This window comes from Grus americana, chromosome 21 (assembly GCF_028858705.1).
Source record: "Grus americana isolate bGruAme1 chromosome 21, bGruAme1.mat, whole genome shotgun sequence".
Lineage (NCBI taxonomy): Eukaryota > Metazoa > Chordata > Aves > Gruiformes > Gruidae > Grus > Grus americana.
The window spans coordinates 6,949,134-6,967,142 of record NC_072872.1 but is presented as its reverse complement, the minus strand read 5'-3'; the positions used below and the strand labels follow the sequence as shown (position 1 = coordinate 6,967,142).

The 18,009-nt window shown below is 38.8% G+C and overlaps 1 protein-coding gene across 5 annotated transcripts; it reads left to right on the top strand.

Moving 5' to 3' along the window:
• The first annotated feature begins 18 nt into the window (after positions 1 to 18).
• LOC129215949 (cyclin-dependent kinase 11B) lies at positions 19 to 17,278 on the top strand. 5 transcript variants are annotated; one of them, XM_054850013.1, is made up of 20 exons: positions 22 to 54; positions 715 to 850; positions 1,527 to 1,642; positions 2,182 to 2,306; positions 2,914 to 3,052; positions 3,607 to 3,737; positions 4,818 to 4,940; positions 6,106 to 6,201; positions 6,313 to 6,441; positions 7,285 to 7,350; positions 7,960 to 8,135; positions 8,876 to 8,966; positions 10,445 to 10,566; positions 10,904 to 11,009; positions 11,602 to 11,723; positions 12,400 to 12,507; positions 13,495 to 13,611; positions 13,887 to 14,035; positions 15,574 to 15,763; positions 16,800 to 17,278. In XM_054850013.1, exons 2-20 carry the CDS (start codon positions 740 to 742, stop codon positions 16,890 to 16,892), a joined length of 2,310 nt encoding a protein of 769 aa, XP_054705988.1. In that variant the 5' UTR covers positions 22 to 54; positions 715 to 739; the 3' UTR covers positions 16,893 to 17,278. The 5 variants fall into 5 exon arrangements, with proteins under 5 accessions (XP_054705992.1, XP_054705990.1, XP_054705988.1 ...); XM_054850014.1 differs by having other exon boundaries at positions 26 to 54; positions 7,966 to 8,135; XM_054850017.1 differs by lacking the exon at positions 4,818 to 4,940 and having other exon boundaries at positions 19 to 54; positions 7,966 to 8,135.
• The last annotated feature ends 731 nt before the right edge of the window (positions 17,279 to 18,009 follow it).

Here is an 18,009-nt window from a genome sequence, read left to right as displayed (position 1 = left end):
GGAAGTGGCGCGTTTGTCCCGCGCTGCTCCTCCCAGTCTCCGGTAGCGGCGGCGGTGAGTGGGCCCGGCTCCCGGGGGCGGGGGGGATACGGCGCCTTTTTCCCACCCCGCACCAGCGCGGCGAGCGGGAGCCCGGCCGATCCGTGTCGGTGTCGTCCCGGCCGCGGCGCGGGGCTGAGCGGCAGCGGGGGAGGGAGGGGCCGAGCCGCCAGCCCGGGCGGAGGGGGGGGGGGGGGGCGCCCGGGCGAAACCGCTCTCTGAGGCGAAAACGGGCGGCGGGTGCGGGCTGCAAGGCTGCCTTACCGCCCCGCGCCCACGGCAAGTGCTCCGGGAGGAGGCTGCGTTGGGCCCGCCCGGCGGGGCAGCAGGCCCTGACGGTGCTCACCCACAACAGCGGATCTCGTCACCCTGCCGGTACCCAAGTTGTACGTGAGGGGCTGGTGCGTGCAGCCGCCTCAGCGGCGATACGGCAGCGCCTGTTTACAGGCGGTGTTTCCAGCGTACTCGAACAGGTCCCGGAGTTCGTAGCAAAGGCTGTCTGCGCTTCTAGGCTTAAACCAGACTTTTCTGGCTCGGCATAAGTTAGGGGCAACTTAACTTCACTTGAAGATCGTATATTAAGTGTTTGCATATAAAAAGTCAGGGTAAAATAGACATAGCTGTGTTAGACTGTGTAGTTTGTATAGGTTTCATTCATGTTGTGTTCTTTTTCAGAGGTGGTTTTTTTTTTTTAACTCAAATGGGTGATGAAAAGGATTCTTGGAAAGTGAAAACTTTAGATGAAATTCTTCAGGAAAAAAAACGAAGGAAGGAGCAAGAAGAGAAGGCAGAGATAAAACGTATGAAAAATGTAAGCTACCCTTTGGTATACAAGCATTTCTAATGAAGCCTGCGGAGCTTTAGTGCCTATATCCTCATTTTCTCATGGGATCAAGGCTTCTTGCCCTGTCAGCAAAATTCCTCTGTGCTCTTACACGTTTCATGCGTGATCTCTAATTCCAAAGTTTGTCAAAAATATGGTGCTTTGCTAAGATCTCGTTTGCCTTACGTTGTTTACTGCGCTTTGTTACATAGTTTTTGGTTAGAAAAGGTAAAGAAATGTATGTGATTAACTTGAAGTTGCATTTCAAGTAAAAACCTGTCAAAAATTTTATAGAAGAATGAGTTAAAAGTTTTTCAAGAACAATGATTTAATGTTATTATTTGGTTTTGTGCAGCAGTGTACAAAGTAACATTCTTTTGGAAAAAACCTACAATAGTTAATGCAATCCTCCTTAATTGTTGTTTAATTTCATGTAATTATATTGAAGTTACAGAAGTTCAGCTATAATTGCAATCAAACTGCATTTGGCTGCTTACAACTATGCAATGCCTGCTTGATAAGTCGGTGTACTTTACTGGTGTGACCAGCTGAGGATGGCTTTTGAGCTAGGAATGGAAGAGTTGGGTACTACTTAAATTTTTTCATTTTGTGACATAAAAATTAATTGCATTTTGGTTTTGCCTTTCTTGCATTTCTATCGCAGTCAGATGATAGGGATTCAAAGCGCGATTCTCTTGAAGAGGGGGAGTTGAGAGATCATCGCATGGAAATAACAATCAGAAATTCACCTTACAGGAGGGAAGACTCTATGGAAGACAGGTAAGAATAAGAGAAAAACCTTTATTACCTAGAAAGAGTTACTACAATAAATCTTTAGAAATACTGAGAAGAAGGTTTAAAAATATCTGAAGGGGAAAAGCGTAACTTCTTTAGCGTGCAGATGTGCCATCTTGCCTCCTGTTCCTAGAACATGCCGGGGTATCTCTTTCAAGTACTGATTAAGGCTTAGCAGAGTATTGTGGTCCAATTTTGGCCACTACCTAGTAATCAAATAGTTTCCTCAAGATGCAGTTAAAGCAGGCCTGCTGAGTTCTCTTCAGTGCTTAATTCATCCTGTTTGCTGTGTATTAAAAGTGCGCATATAATAATAGCTTAACTTCTCATCTACGTGACTGTGACTTTCTGTAAGGTACTGTTAATGCCCTGGTTCAGGGGTGTTATGGAAATGAACTTTAATATAAGTTAATAAAATGGAAAAAATGTATTCTTTTCAAAATGGAGAAAAGAGGAAATAAACCACAGTCTGTTTGACAGTGCATGTAACCTTCCTGAGTTTATTAATTTGTCTTGTATTTTAGAGGAGAAGAAGATGATTCCTTGGCTATAAAACCACCGCAGCAAATGTCACGGAAAGAAAAAACCCATCATAGAAAAGATGAGAAGAGGAAAGAGAAACGTAGACATCGTAGTCATTCAGCAGAAGGTTGTTGTTGCTACATTTGGATAACGTTTCTGGTAGCTTCCCAAGATGAAGCCAAATAGGCACTATGTAGAAAGGAAATAATAACTACAAACTAAAGAAAACATGTTAGGCGCATAAGACAAAGGAATTTAATTTCTTTTAATTAAACAAAAATTATTATTTCTCTGATTAGGTTTAATGCCTTTATGAGAACGACAGGGGTATATATGTGTTTGAGAGGACAGTAAACACTTTGAGACAGGGACACGGAGTCTACTTTTACTCTTTGAAGTCTCTTAAGCTTCTTTCTGGCTTCATTGAGTGAGTGGGCTGAGCTGTGATCTTTCTACCTGACTGTAAAGGGAAAAATATCCTTTCTAGAAACGTTTGTGTTGTATTCCTGTTACTAACAGCCTTTTTCTGTTTCTGATACAAGCCTTTGTGCGAGATCTTCTAGCCTTTTAATTTTCCAACACCCTTTCAGATCAGGATTTTTCTATTAAGAAGATAACAGAGAACATGAAAATAGGTTACCATAAGCGTCGTCCTTTCTAGTTTTGCTTTTTAAAAATAGGAGCACTAAATATTTTGAATAGTAACACTCCAAAATTCATTTTTGTTTGTTTAGGGAAACATGCCAGAGTGAAAGAGAAAGAACGGGAACATGAGCGTAGGAAGAGACATAGAGAAGAGCAGGATAAAGCCCGTCGTGAATGGGAAAGACAGAAACGGAGAGAAATGGCAAGGGAGCATTCCAGGAGGGAGAGGTACATCCATCCCTCCCTTCCCTGTGACAAACCAACAAAGAGATGAACAGCTTCCTCCTCTAAATCTATCTCTAACCTTTCATTGTTCTGAAATGGCAAAAAAATTCAGAGCCAAACTTTGTAAGGTCTGATGCCATGTTCCTGTGAATGTGCTGTCTAATGAAAATGTTCTTGACTTTAATTACCTTTGTAACTGAATTCATTACAACAGATATTTCTAGCTTAATTCACTGCCAGTGTTTTACTATAATGGAAAAAAAAAGCACAAACCAGTTTTGCATAGTATCAGGGGATTTATTAACTGAACTTGCTTAATTTCTGTTTAAATCCTGATAAGGGTGCAGAAGCTCCTGTGGTTTAGACGTCATTGGTCTTTGTAACAGTGTTCTTAAAGGATCAGCTAAAAAGCTATGACTGGTTTTGACTGATACGGAATCAGTGGTATTGTTGCTAATTGAATGGCCCTGTAGTTTGTTACAGAAAAACAGTATTCCTTTACTTCATAAGCTGAATTTGTAGTGAACTGTAATTAACAAAAATTAATTATTTTCTAGAGATCGTCTGGAACAACTTGAGCGAGAACGGGAGAGAAAAATCAGAGAGCAACAAAAAGAACAAAGGGAGCAAAAAGAACGAGAAAGGCGAGCTGAAGAAAGACGTAAGGAACGGGAAGCCAGAAGAGAAGGTAACTGTCTGTATAGATGTCGTTCGGGCTTGCTATCTGCTGACACAATGGCGGAATGGATATATCGAAAGCATTTTTTTACTTAGGTCAATGCCAGAATTTAAAAAGTAAATAAATAAAAGGGGGTGGTGAGGGCTTCTATATGAGGGGGGGAAAAAAAAAAATCTATTAAGTTCTACATGGGGAAACAATGTCATATGCCTTAAATGTCGTGGCATATTGATTAGTCAGTTAGTCTTTCTTTGCCTCTCTCTGTTAGTCTGGTTTCCTCTAGAAAGCAGATTTATGTAATTGATGATGTCTGTGTGTGTGTGTATCCATCATGATCCCAGTTGCTTCTGAACTCTTTGGCTGAGTCTAACACAATTTGATAGAGATTGAAGTCTCAAAATTAAGTTTTTTAAATCAAAGTCTACACATGAACCCTCACTTTGCAGAGCATATCAGATACTTGCAGTCTAAGTTCAGATCATTTTTGGTTAAAGGATCTCTGTTGGTCCCAGCTTTCAGAGGTAAAAATCAGAACCTGCTCCTGTGATCAAGTGACAAAGATTCTTCAAGAGTAGCAGAAGAAGCCATATTTATTACTGTTCTTCCTAGTTCAGCTCATACCGAACAGCTCCTTTTTGTGCTTGGTAGTTACACTGTTATTGCTCAATCTATCTAGCCTTTCATTTTAGTTATTTTTATTGCTCTAAATGTTCTGTCAGCTCCTTCTAAACCTTAGCTGTTTTTATTCTTTTACGTATCTTCCTCATGATCTGTCCATTTTTCTCACTGGCATTAATGTCTTAGTTTCAGGGTGTTTACTGTTTAGTATATAAGGCATCTTGCTTCTGTTTCCTAAGTATCGCAGCACCTTTCTCTAAGTACTACAAACCTATATTTTTATTCTGCGTGAGGTAAATCATAGTCCTTTATCCTCCTAGATATAGTTAGGTTCCACTTCCACTCCTCCCCATTACCCTTGAGTTTGTAAGGAGAAATGAAAAGCACGCAAAGCAAGTGGTCGTGGCAGACAGAAGTATTCTAATTAGGGCAGAGAGATGTAACAATTTCTTCCGGTTTTGTTTTCACTAGTTTCTGCACACCATAGAACAGTGAGGGAAGAATATGGAGACAAAGTAAAAATGAGACCCTGGAGTCGCAGCCCATTACGACAGCAAAGAGACAAGCTTGAGCAAGGAGATAGCAGGAAACCAGGTAGCATTTGCCACTTTATGATGTCTTTGCCTGGGGGCTAGGAGGAGCTGGTTTTAGCAGTAAACATCTATCCCTGGTACTCTATGAAAGTATCATCCACTTCAGCCATGGTGGCACAGCTCTGGAGTATTCATCAATATGTACTGTTTTCTAAAGCAATGCTGGTTTTGCAGGTAATTGTGCAAGTAACAAATTGAACAAATCTTTCCTTTTTTAGTAGTAGGAGTAGCAATTTAAAAAGTTTCAAAGTGAGTTACTTCATTTGATGATGAATGCAGCAGCTGACTGAATTTTAAAAATTTTGTCATTTAATTCCCTGGCAGATTAAAAAGGGATTGTCTACACTAGCTCCAGTTGGATTTGTTGTTAGGAACTAAGCTACCTTAAACAGTTACCTTACAGGGATCCATATAGTTTAAGCGTCACTGATGTTGTCATCTTGTAGAAGAAAATAAATGCTTATGGCAGTATTCTGGTTAGATGGTGAATTTTGTTTTCTAAGCCAGAAAAATGGTCCTTCTTGTGCCTAGAAGGTCCTAACTGTGAGTAGAGAACTTGTACAATTGACATAAAAGTGTCTTTGGTTAAAGAAGAAAAGCTCTGTGTCTGCCTTGTCAATGTGTGTAGCTGTAAAAATAAGTGTAACTATTTTAGGTAAGCTGATTGCAGACTGTAATCAGCTGAAATTCCAGGTGGAGGCAGGCAGTAAGTCCTTTGAAGCTACTAATTGATCAACAGTTACTCACACCTGCTATTTCATGGTGGTCCAGAGGGACTGCATTAGAATAGTAAGCGCTGTTACGGACACACATTGGTGAGACTGTGTTGTGCTGATACTTGTTACCATGTTACCTTATTTATTTATTTATTTATTTATTTATTTTTGTAGTTACCCTTGCAGGGGATTAGGCATATATCGTGTTTAAAAAATAAAAGGTCAACATTCCACGTTTTTGGCTGTTGATCCTGCACCACTGCAATTCAGAAAAGCTGTTTGTCTTTTGAGCGGTGTGACTTTTTTTTTAGTGCTCGATATTGCCAATACAGCATGTTCAGCACCAATTTAACGGCCAGAGAAAGTAAAGCTGTTATCTAGGTGTTCAGTTTTATAAGTAGAAGCGATATTCAGTTAGCACCCTGTTTTTAATTTTCATGGTCTCAACAGTAAAAGAAGAGAAACCAGAAGAGAGAGATCCTCTTTCAGACTTGCAAGACATCAGTGACAGTGAGAGAAAAACCAGCTCAGCAGAGTCTTCATCAGGTGATTAAATGCAATTTAGCAGATGTAATTAATTGTACAGTTGTCTGTTGAGGAAACACTGTTGTTAGAGTATGTGCCTACTTAGTTATGTGTTTCATTGTTCCTGACCAGAATCTGGATCAGGCTCAGAAGAAGAGGAGGAAGAGTCTAGCAGTGAAGGCTCTGAGGAAGAGGGAGAGGAAGAGGAAGAGGAGGAAGAGACGGGAAGCAATTCTGAGGAAGTATCTGAGCAGTCAGCTGGTGAGTAACTTGAAGCAGGTCATAGAATGGTGTGTTATGATTTTCTTTTTTTTCTCATTCTGTATTGTTTTATTTGATCATTTTCCTTTTCTCTTAGTCTAGGATAGGCTGAGACCTCACAGGTCAAGATAACTAAAAAGAAAAAAAACAAGTACAAGTCATATTCTATCCTTTTATATAGAGGTAATACCAATTATTTGTCTAAGAAGCCAGATTAGAAAACTGAAAGCCATTTTTGTCTTCCTAAATGGTGTAAGGCTAACAGTTTAAGTAATTTTGTAACATAACAAATATTCTGTAGAGAACAATTCTGCACTTACTTGGGGGGTGGTGAAATACAAATGTTTCTGTCATTCTGAATTCTTTTCAGTTGCAAATTTCAGCTTTTTTTTTTTTTTTCATGCCAGTACAACTAAATGAATGTAATAAAAAAGGTTTAGTAAGAAAGTCTACTTACAGCCATTCTTGTACTTAATTAGTAAAGAAAAGGCACAAAAGCATGCTCTGATGGCTGGGTATTTTTCTTTAAAATCAATTACAGTTAATAAGCAAATATTCATAAGTTTCCTGACTTAATTTATTCACCTGCCCCCATCCCTGAATTCCCAGATAATTGGTAAGAATTGTCTTCCCTGTTGGAAGCCGAAAGGTGCAGTTCTGTTGAGTTAGGGGGGAAGCGTTTGCTTTCCAAGTGGAACAGAAGTACGAGGTCACTAGCTAGATAGCGAAGAAGGTGATGAAGGCCTGGCAAGTTAGAAAAGTGTTTCAATAGTGATCTGTCTGCCTTAGGAGGAACTACAGAAGTGTTGAGCTTATTCAGTTGAACTTGATTCTCTTTTGCAGAAGAGGTGAGCGAGGAAGAAATGAGTGAAGAGGAGGAACGGGAGAATGGAAACCACATCCCAGTTGGTACAATGCAAATACTAAATATTTGAAGAAGTGTTTGGCTGAATTTTTGCAGCCAAATAAGTCTATTTCTACAAATATTTAAAACTATTTAAAATGTATTTCTTGTTGCAGTTTTGCCATCATTCTAAAGTGTCGTATGTTTGGCATTGTGGGGCCATTCTCATGTCAGAATCAGAAACTCCTTGAAATCTGTTCCAAGGTCTATGTTTAGAGGAAATCAGATCCTAGTCTAATGAGCTAATGTTTCCTTCTGTTTCATTTTGGGTCTCTTGTCCTCTCATCAAAAAAGCTTTGCAATCAGCATGAGATATAGTGAGTCAGTTTTGTCTCTCGTTCTGTTAGCGTAAAGATTTATTTTTCTGACGTGCCGTATTTAACACTGGAAATTGTATGTATAAGACTGTAAACCAGTTCTTGAAGGCATCATCTCTGCAAAGAGGAGAAATTAGGCTTCTCATCAATCTTCATTGTTACAGTAACGTAGGTGTGCAGCTTATGCAGCTTCTCTCATTTGTAATGATCAGGGTTTCACTACCTTTATTTGTCTAAAGCTGAACTGAATTGTTCCAAACGGCTCCCTCTTTCAACGACTGATTCTGACTTTTAAAGTTACAGAGTCGAGGTTTGACCGAGATTCAGCAGGAAGCGAAGTAGAAGAGGAGGAAGTAGGGGAGGGTACCCCTCATTCCAATGCAATGACAGAAGGAGACTATATTCCTGACTCACCAGCTTCTTCCCCCATTGAACTGAAGCAAGAGCTTCCTAAGTATCTTCCTGCGCTTCAGGTAAAGGATCGCTTAAAGGATGCCTGGGAGTATCATAGGCAAATGGATTTCCCTAGCTGCTTTGTTAACATCATAAACACATATTTCTGTGTGAGATGATAGTTTATGGGCAGACAATGCCTTGCTGACTCAAAATCACAAAATACACATTTCTGTGTGAAATATTGCTGTTCATTTTCTGACAAGGAAAAAATGTGCATGGAGCAAAAATGAAATTACTTTTAGAAACAGATAAGAATGTAATAATACATTTGATACTCTGATAACTTGGTATTGCTATCTGAAAATAGATACTTGTTAGTGAGTTCGTTAATGTGAATAGAAACTGACAGGTTTTTGTACAAAAAACTCTTTTTGTACCCAACAGTAAAGTGTAGAAATATGAAGAGAAAGCATATTTTATTAATTACTATGTGAAAGGTATCAGTCTAAGGTGCTGAGTTGCCACCTTTCCCATTGTGGCAAAAATTTCAGTTTATTCTGTGCCAAAGTGAATGAGTGAAGAGTTAATGAAGTAATTTAGTTAATCTACTAAAACGCAGACTCTGTCCAGGATTCCTTTAGAGATCCAAAGATACCTTTCTTACATGGAGTAGCCATATTGTTGAATTCTCTTGGTAAATTTTAAGTATTCCTGTGAAGCTGCTAAAGTTTACCTTATGTCTTATTAAAAAAAAAGTAAGCAAAACCCTCCCCCAGATGCTGGAGGATAAATGTTGTCTGTCTGTCTGTTTTTTCAGGGATGTCGTAGCGTGGAGGAATTTCAGTGTTTGAACAGGATTGAAGAAGGAACATATGGTGTAGTGTACAGAGCAAAAGACAAGAAGACTGGTTAGTATACGTGGTCTCCAGTTATTATCTTCATGGTCTTTAGGGCTGCAGTTGTATGCAAATTATGGTTCAGTGTTTTTCATTGATGAACAAAATTTATCTAAAATACTTTCTTCTTTATCAAGAATGATCTAAGCTTTTTAATAGGATGTGGACTTTGACATAAGGGCTTCGCTTGCAGCTCTGTTGATAGTTACCGGGTTGAAAGCTTTCAAAATTTACTATAAGCGTTCCACCAGGCGTCACTGTAAGCACAGCTACTGATTAGAGAATTCATAAAAGCAGCGGTTGGTGTGCAGTGAGTGTATACTGCAGTATTTTGTTGTAGAAAGAAATTGCACTCTTTTTAAGCTCCCTTTAAAAAAAAACAATTCTTGTGTATACAAGTGGATTTAGATTTTTAAAACTCAATCTCTTTGCTTATCTGGTTTGTAATGGCAAACGTCTTGATGGTTGCCTCTTGCATCATTAATGAGAAATGCAATAATTTCTTCAAGTCATTTATATGTTCCTCTTCCATGGAAATTCCTCAAGTGAAAGAAATACTTGCTTTGATAGTTTAACAAAAATAGTGATATTAGCGCAATACTTTTTTCCTGGAAAAAGATAATGCACAGCAAGATACGATCTGTTCTGTTGGCTCTGACCTTGGTTTCCCTGTACTGTTGCCATCACTAGTGACACATTACTTCCTAGCAAGCTGGTCGTTTTAAAGGGGAACTGTCGCACAGTAAATTAAATACCTGCAGTTTGAAATAGAGTTGGCAGATGGTGAAGAGAGCTTGTGAAAAGCACTGTGTTCCAAAGCAGACCTAGACAGACGTTAGGGTTATTCTCAGGTTCCAACTGACAAGCTGTGATTTTGGTGACAGGTTTAAATTCTGGATGCCTTGGTTCCTCTCTTTATTTTAGAATAATATGACCATTTGGTTTCCTTTGGGGAGTGGAATTATACAGCTGGCATGGTGGTTTCTCTGAGTTCACTTGTTTACTGGACAACTACCATGAGCTCGGTTTTTTTTTCCTTCTCTGTCTTGAAGCCCGCTCCAAGACTGACATAACCACTATTCTCCACAATATCATGCAAACCCCAGATGTATTATTTGAGGCATTTCTGTCTGCTGTCTTATCTTCCTAACTATGGCGAGGAGTTTAGAGTTAAATATGCTTTTTCTTTAGTTTCTTTTCAGGTGAGTTACATTGGAATAAACTAAAATCTGTGATGCCGCTCTGGGATTGTTGTTTTGGATTTTATTTTTCAAACTTGGCAATCTTCTGTTGGTGGTGGTGGTTTTTTTTCTATTTTTACTTTGCTAATGTGAGACTGACTCTGCTTCTTGTTTCAACAGAATGTCTTAAGTAACAGTTTTCATTCAAATAAATTAAATTAATGACAGAACACTGGGGGACCTCTTAACATGTGTTTTATTAGCTGTGTGATGGGAAATCTGCAGTTAATAATTCTGTTTTCTTTGCAGATGAAATTGTGGCTCTGAAGCGACTGAAAATGGAAAAGGAAAAGGAAGGCTTTCCCATTACTTCTCTGAGAGAAATAAATACTATTCTGAAAGCACAACATCTAAATATTGTCACTGTCAGAGTAAGGCCACAATCTTCCATTTCATAAGTATTTTTGTTCTTGAAATACTGTCTCTTGGTTTGTAAATGCCATATAAAAATGTTAGCATTTGTAGCAGAGCTTGTTTCTGTAAACAGCTGTATACTACCCATAAAACTATATAGACATTACTTGTCTCTGCATAATCTGATGTTCTGCAAAAATGAGCTGTTGGCATTTTTATAGAAAATATATTTTCTATGGATTTTACCAATGGCAGACTTCATTTATCCTCTTCTCAGTATATTTCTAAGATACATTTTTGCATGCTTTTTTAAATAGTGTGTGCTTGTTTTGATCATTTGTTTCTGTGTTTCAGGAAATTGTTGTAGGTAGTAATATGGATAAAATCTATATTGTAATGAACTATGTAGAACACGATCTCAAGAGTCTGATGGAAACAATGAAACAACCATTTCTACCAGGTACTGTTTGCCACAGTCTCCTGTAATTCTCAAGACTTGGAAAACTGGCCAACACAAACCTCGGTGTCCTTGGGCTGTACCGACATGAGAGAACTAGCTTTGTACAGTGATGTGTATTGCCTCGGAATGTCCTATGAGTGTTCTTTGGAACAGAGACTTCATTGCTTTTTCTTTGTTCAGTCTGATTTTACTGGTACAAGTTAAGATAGAATCGTAGGCTGGGAGTGCTGATTCTCATACTGGTATTTGGTGGACAAATCCAGTTTGCATGCTTAGCGTGAAATTGAGGGACTTTCCCCTGTGCTAAGCTGGAAAAGACGACTGGGTTTTAATTTTGACCACTTCCTGTGTTTTTGAGAGGCATTAATTTCTGAGCGTTATCTGGATGCATTCCAGCTATCCAAATTAATTTTGCTGTATTGGCAGCTCTGCGGCTTTAACTGTTGCTGTTCTGTGACGTATTTTTATGGTGGAGGCTATACTTGACATCCCTTTCCTCCACCTGGCCCTTTGCCTGTTCTCCAAACACACAAAAAAAATAAAGATAAGATTTCTTCTCTTAAAGGTACTTGGCTTCTTTTTATCATTTCAGGTGAAGTGAAAACCCTGATGATTCAGTTACTGCGAGGAGTCAAGCATCTTCACGACAACTGGATACTTCACCGAGACCTGAAAACTTCCAACCTGTTGCTCAGTCATTCAGGCATTTTAAAAGTAAGAATTACATGAAATACACCACACTTCTGCAAAAGCTTGTATTGCAGAATTACACTGAATTATAGCTACATCAAGAGCTGGATAGAATGTTTTGCGTTAGTCTTTAAGAGGTATGAGCTGTGGCTTGTAAAACGTACAGTTGCGAAAGAGTGAACTTTACTATTAAAGAAGACTGCCTTGTCACACTGTAAGATTTATGCTAGGATGTGACTAATAAGCATGCTCTAGTGAATACTGAATTCTTTATAGTGTGATTAGAAGTCTGAACTGTGTTCTTTTCCTGCATGCCAATTGCATGTTGCCAGTATTTACATCTTACAGCTGTTACTGTTGTTAAGCCTTTCTCTTTCTCAGGAAAAACTGGACTTTGAATTTTTTTCTTGCTTGCAGAGTTGAAGACATTATCTATTGCTGTTTGGTTTTGGTTTTCCCCCTGCCATATAAGCTTTCTGTGATCAATAACAGGAACTCTTACTTGGCCTCAGGAAGGGAAAGATGTTTTTTCCCTTTGTGGAAAAAGGCAAGGAAGGCCCATGAGAAACAGTGTATTCTCTGTGGCTACTTTTGAAGGCTGGCAGCCATGCAGTAGCCAACACGGCCAACACATACGGGCACCGTTAGTAAATGGCACGGTCAACGCTGGAAACATTACTGATCACCAGTTTTTGTTTAGGTTGGAGATTTTGGACTGGCCCGAGAATATGGATCTCCACTGAAGCCTTACACGCCAGTGGTTGTGACGCTTTGGTACAGGGCTCCAGAGCTGTTGCTTGGAGCCAAGGTATGTTCATCCTTGTTCCCCTGGCTGCTAGAGGAGTGACTCTTCAGACTAACTTTATTTTATAACTTATGAACAAAGTATGAGTATGCTTTATTCTTCGTATTGTTTTAGAGGTGGAAATTCTGAATCTTCAGTATTATTTTTCCTAATAACACAGCTAAAAAGGCTCTGTTTTCCACAGGCAGGTGGTGGGTGACGGATTGAGTTTTTCTCCTTTAGAATGCTGATGTGGTAGTGCTGCTGGATTTCTCGTGGATTGGTGCAAACTGTCACTGTCATTTTAGGCAGTTGATTTTTTTTTTAACTTAGTCTAAAATTTGTGACACCTGAGAGCAGAACAAGGTATTGGCAGCACTCTGGCAATGGTCCCTACTGATTACCTGTTTCGTAACTGAAATCTGGAAGTAGGGTTCTGTAGGGCTTCAGCGACAAGAACCATGCCAGAAAAAAATACTGCACTACCACCAAAAAAAAAAGGGTGCAAAAGTGAAAGAAGCCCTTTGCTAACTTTAAAAAAATGTTTTTGTAATAGGAGAAATGACTACATTTAAGAGAGGGGGGTGGGTACCACAGAGACTAGGTTTTGTGCCCATAACCTGAGATTGCTGTAGTGACAAAATAAGGGCTCAGGATCTCTGGGAAAGAGAGTGCAAGTTAGAATGCTTTGCTAGTTGCGATGCTGTGTTTGTGAGCGAAAGAGAAAGGCAACGTTGTGGAGACTTTCACGTTATATCCTGAAGTATTTGTGTAGTATGGGTATTACTCATAATTCACAGTAATTATAACTTTTAAATAAATACAGTTGAGACCTGTGCCTTGGGTACTAGAAAGAGTGTATGTGTTCTGTTCAGAGTTATAGAATCTTTAAGGAAAAAACAAACCCTAAATAAAGCCCCAAACCAAAACAAAAAAACCCCACCAAACAACTCTGCGAAGGTATCTTACTTGATTTTATAAGGTATAATATAATATCTTCCTTCTTTTCAGGAATATTCAACGGCGATAGACATGTGGTCGGTAGGCTGTATATTTGGAGAGCTGTTAACGCAGAAACCACTGTTTCCAGGGAAGTCAGAAATCGACCAGATTAACAAAGTTTTTAAGGTAACATTTTTTAACAACTTTGGATTCTAACTGACTGGGTTTAGAGGCAGGCACAATAGAGTTGGAAGAAAGTAAAAGTGTTGCTCTTTGACAGAGATTCAGCCTTAATAAAAGGCTCATTACTCCGACTTGTTTTACAGTGCTTTTAGGAGGCTAATGATTTGTGGGTTTGTCTGTTTTCTCTGGATACTTACCAACTCCTATAGCTACATAATGAATAAGCAGAAGGGTTGTACTCTAGAATGAATTTATTAAGGAGATATTTTAATTTACAGGATCTAGGTACTCCAAGCGAAAAAATCTGGCCTGGTTACAACGAGCTGCCAGCAGTAAAGAAGATGACATTCACAGAATATCCCTATAACAATCTACGCAAGAGATTTGGAGCGCTCCTCTCTGATCAGGGGTTTGATCTGATGAACAAGTGAGTGCTAGCTTCTAGGGTATCCTTGGGAAAATGTGTTCACATCCTATGATAGTGGTGGAAAATTACTTGCAGCATGGTATTTCAGTGCATTTAACCTTGTCAAAACACACTGATGCATTTGAAGTTTGTCTGTGACATTCCTTGCAACAGCTTTATTCAGTGTACCATGCTCTTAACACCTGCTGTTAAACCTCAGTCCAAGATTATTCTTGCACACCTATGTCCTAGAAGAATAGAAAAATGTTTTAGTAGCAGTTTTAGCTCATTCACGTCATGTTTAATTATGTGGTGAGTCAGCCATCATGCAGTCTGCTGATGAATCTTGTTAAAACAAATTGCAGTTGAAAAAAAGGAAAAAAAGCAGTATATTCTAGAGATCATATTACAGAATTAGGAAAATAGCAATCTTGGTTTTTTCCAGGATTTTCAAAGTTCACGAGTCCTGTTATATCCGAGGTTCTGGCAGTCCTTTTAACTAACTCTACTGGTGCGTTCCGGTTGCATTCCAATTCATTTTTCTTCTAAAGACTGACAAAGGCTTGAGATATTTTTGTTCCCCTCTCTCCCCTAATACTCCCTTTAAATTTCGTGACGTGAAGTAGCAGAAATGAGTGAATTTCAGCTCTTACTTAGAACTTGTCTCTATTTAAAAAAATTAAATTGAAAAATAATTAATTTTTTTTTTAAAGGGGGGGAATTTTCATGCTTTCCAATTTTTAAGAATTATGCTGCTCCAGGTTTCAGAATGAGTTGTGAATAATTTATCGGAAGTTAGATAACCTTTCAGAAGGTCCAAGCACAACCTGTCTTAATAAAGTTGGGTATCACATCAGTGTCATCTACTTCTTAATTGATTTGGTTATGACAGGGCTATGTCTTCATTATTTTGGGTAAGAATGACAACACTATAGTATTCATGTGAGGCTGGAACTTACAGAAACACAAGTAAGTGTACATAAATCAGTGGAACTCGTTACATGTAAAAATCTTGGGTATGTAAGCATTTACATAGGGCCAAATACTGTTTGGTAGGATGAATAGTACAGTAAAACATGTTTCTGTATTGTGAGAGGTTTACAATAATCACCCACAAGCTGTACAGTTAATGCTATATTTTGTTGTGTTATCGATATAATCATCTCAGTTGTCTTCTCTAAAAAGCAAAGCAGCATTGTAAAATGTTTTAACTGAGCTATCCTGGATCCCTTTTGAGCTATATCTGATACCCCTAGGTTCTGAGGTGTCTAATGGGTTATACCTCTGAAAGCACATCCCTACAAAAGCTACTTTGATACGTAGTTCCAGCTGCAGTTCCATTAATTGCAGGTTCATGTAGGAAGCATGCGTTTAGAGAGCTATGTTAGCTCGCTCATATGTCAGCAATCATACCCGTTAATAGAATTCTTTTGTTAAAAATCAGAAAATTCTAAATTGCATTTCTGAAGTATTTATAATTCAGGGGCTAATTTTTTTCTTCTTTCTGTCCCTCTGTGTCTCTTCTTCCCTATTTCATCGTCTTCCTAAATTCTTCTCAGCTTTTTGACATACTACCCAGCCAGAAGAATTACTGCCGAAGATGGTTTGAAGCACGAGTATTTCCGAGAAACTCCCCTTCCTATTGACCCCTCCATGTTTCCCACCTGGCCAGCAAAAAGTGAACAACAAAGGGTAAAACGTGGCACTAGCCCACGACCACCTGAGGGAGGCCTTGGATATAGTCAGCTGGTAAGCAGAGCAGATCGAGGCAACTTCTGATGTCCTCGGACATGTCCAAATCCTGATTTTTGGAAAAGTTCACGTGGACTGTATTTTGTTAGCCTTCTGGGGCTTGGGATCCTGAGACTCACCTGTACGTGCATGAAAAAGACACTACAGAAGTCCAGCTTTCCCTCTGTTCCTTTTCAAAGGGCGGGTCCAATTACTGTTGTAGTCACAGAATCATAATTTCAGTACATCTGAGAAAGAAATTATGCCTGGTTTTATCACAGTGCGGAACAGTTTTTCTGTTGAAAGTGTACATTGTCTTACACTTTCAACTAGGCTTTCAAAGCTGCAAATTTACTTTTGGAAAAAAAAAAAAAAATCCAAAGCCTGGTAAGTTATGTGTATTTTGTGGATAGAAACAGTCTCCTTTTCCCAGTATTTGGAGAAGAATTCAAAAAAAGGCAAGGCTGGTGTTCGGTCTGTCTGTGGGGATGGTGCTGCCCATTTGGGGGGGCGGGGGGGAAGGCTGTAAGTATGGCATGTTACAGTCTCAGGTGCCTTAATTATATCAACTTATTACTATTTCCACATCTCAGCATAGATGAAATAGCGCTGTGCAGTTAGTGTGCCCAGTTTAACAGATGAAGTAGCAGTAGCCTAAAGGTTTGTTTGGCCTGGATTTTTGAGGGTATAAAAATTGCCATGGAGGGTATACAGAGTGTTTCATCAGATGCTGAATAAGTGTAGTTTACACTGATTTAGACTGTGTTCACAAATTTTTTTTCCAGCTTTCACATGTGCAGTCAAAAGTAGGTATACAAACTATGAATACACTGGAGATGCCTTTAGAAAAGATAACTTTTGAAACAGTAATGTTTAAAGCTCATGAATAACACTCTGCATCGACCTTAGCTACGATGCCACTAAATCAAACATTTGTTTCTCATCTAAAGGTACTTTGATTTATTTTTTGTTGTTGTTGTTTAGATTTTTTGTGTTGGAGAGGTAAATCTGCACAGACACTTACTGATAAATGAATTGTGATTGGTTTTCACAGGGTGACGATGATCTGAAAGACACAGGTTTTCACCTGACCACCACAAATCAAGGAGCATCTGCTGCAGGACCTGGTTTCAGTCTCAAGTTTTAAACTCAACATGAAAGGAGGGGGAAAAAAAAACAAAAACCAAACCAAAACAAAAAGAGAACCGTTCGTTTGAGTGGATTTCTGAGTGCCCCAGTTCTGTTCTTCACGTCAGGGAGACTACATGTTTTTTCACGGGGAAAAAGTCAAGTGTCACCACAGAGTCAAAGGCTCTTGCGGGGTGTGGAGTATAACTGCTGCATTCCATTAAAGGACTGGAATTAACCTGAAAAGCCAAGGATCATTACAAAATTTGACAAAGGAAAACCTGAAGTACAATCCTGGAACAGTTTCCATTTTATTTTTAGTTTTGGTTTTTGGTTTTTTTTTTTTTTGTTGGGTTTGTTTTGTTTCTTGTAAATTTGTAGAATTAAAATACATTTTTAATTGTTTAACAGTGTGAAGGATTTCCTTTCTTCACATGCAACAAACTTGGATGTTGGTAGCATTAAGTCTTCTACAGTGGGAAGTTTTCCCTCTGCTGTCCCCAAATCTGTGCTGACACTATTACAGCATATTGTCAGCCTGGGCCAACTACTTTTTTTATTTTAAGTAAATTGTATATGTTTGAATATAATTAGGGCAAAAACCCCATAACGGTTCTGAAGTTTCTTTCCTATTGTGTGCCTTGGAGAGAGCTTGGCTGGGTTGGGCTTGATACCCATGATATTTTTGGGTGCACTACTGAGCTGGACACTGATACGTTGTATACATGTATTTACAATGGCACTGGTGCAAAAGAAGTACTCTATGGTTTTATAAAATATGGAGACTTGAAACTTTATTTTCTATAGAAAGTTCTTTTAAATACGCCTTTTTTTTTCATTAAAAAAAAAAAAAGAGCTTAGCTTTACTGATTGTATAATGCCATATTCCAGGCCTTTCTCATAAGATGAAAGACCAGAAGAATCAAGTTGGAATATCACAGCATTCTAAGTCTCTAATTTATATACTGCTATCATTCTTTTCTGGGAACAGGAAGATTTGGAAAATACTGGGATATGCATGAGCAGTTAGAACTGGGCACCAGTCCAGTAAAAGGATTAACTTAAATTATAAACATTCCCTCCATTTCAGTGACTTTTAAGAGTTTTTCTGGGAAAAGGCCTTGGAACTGGAATTT

Bases quoted from the DNA above. Each gene is read 5' to 3' on its own strand.
- LOC129215949 (XM_054850013.1), top strand. From the start codon at position 740: ATGGGTGATGAAAAGGATTCTTGGAAAGTGAAAACTTTAGATGAAATT. The intron at 13,612-13,886 runs GTAACATTTTTT...TTTAATTTACAG, and splicing joins AGATTAACAAAGTTTTTAAG to GATCTAGGTACTCCAAGCGA. The intron at 15,764-16,799 runs GTAAGCAGAGCA...TGGTTTTCACAG, and splicing joins GCCTTGGATATAGTCAGCTG to GGTGACGATGATCTGAAAGA.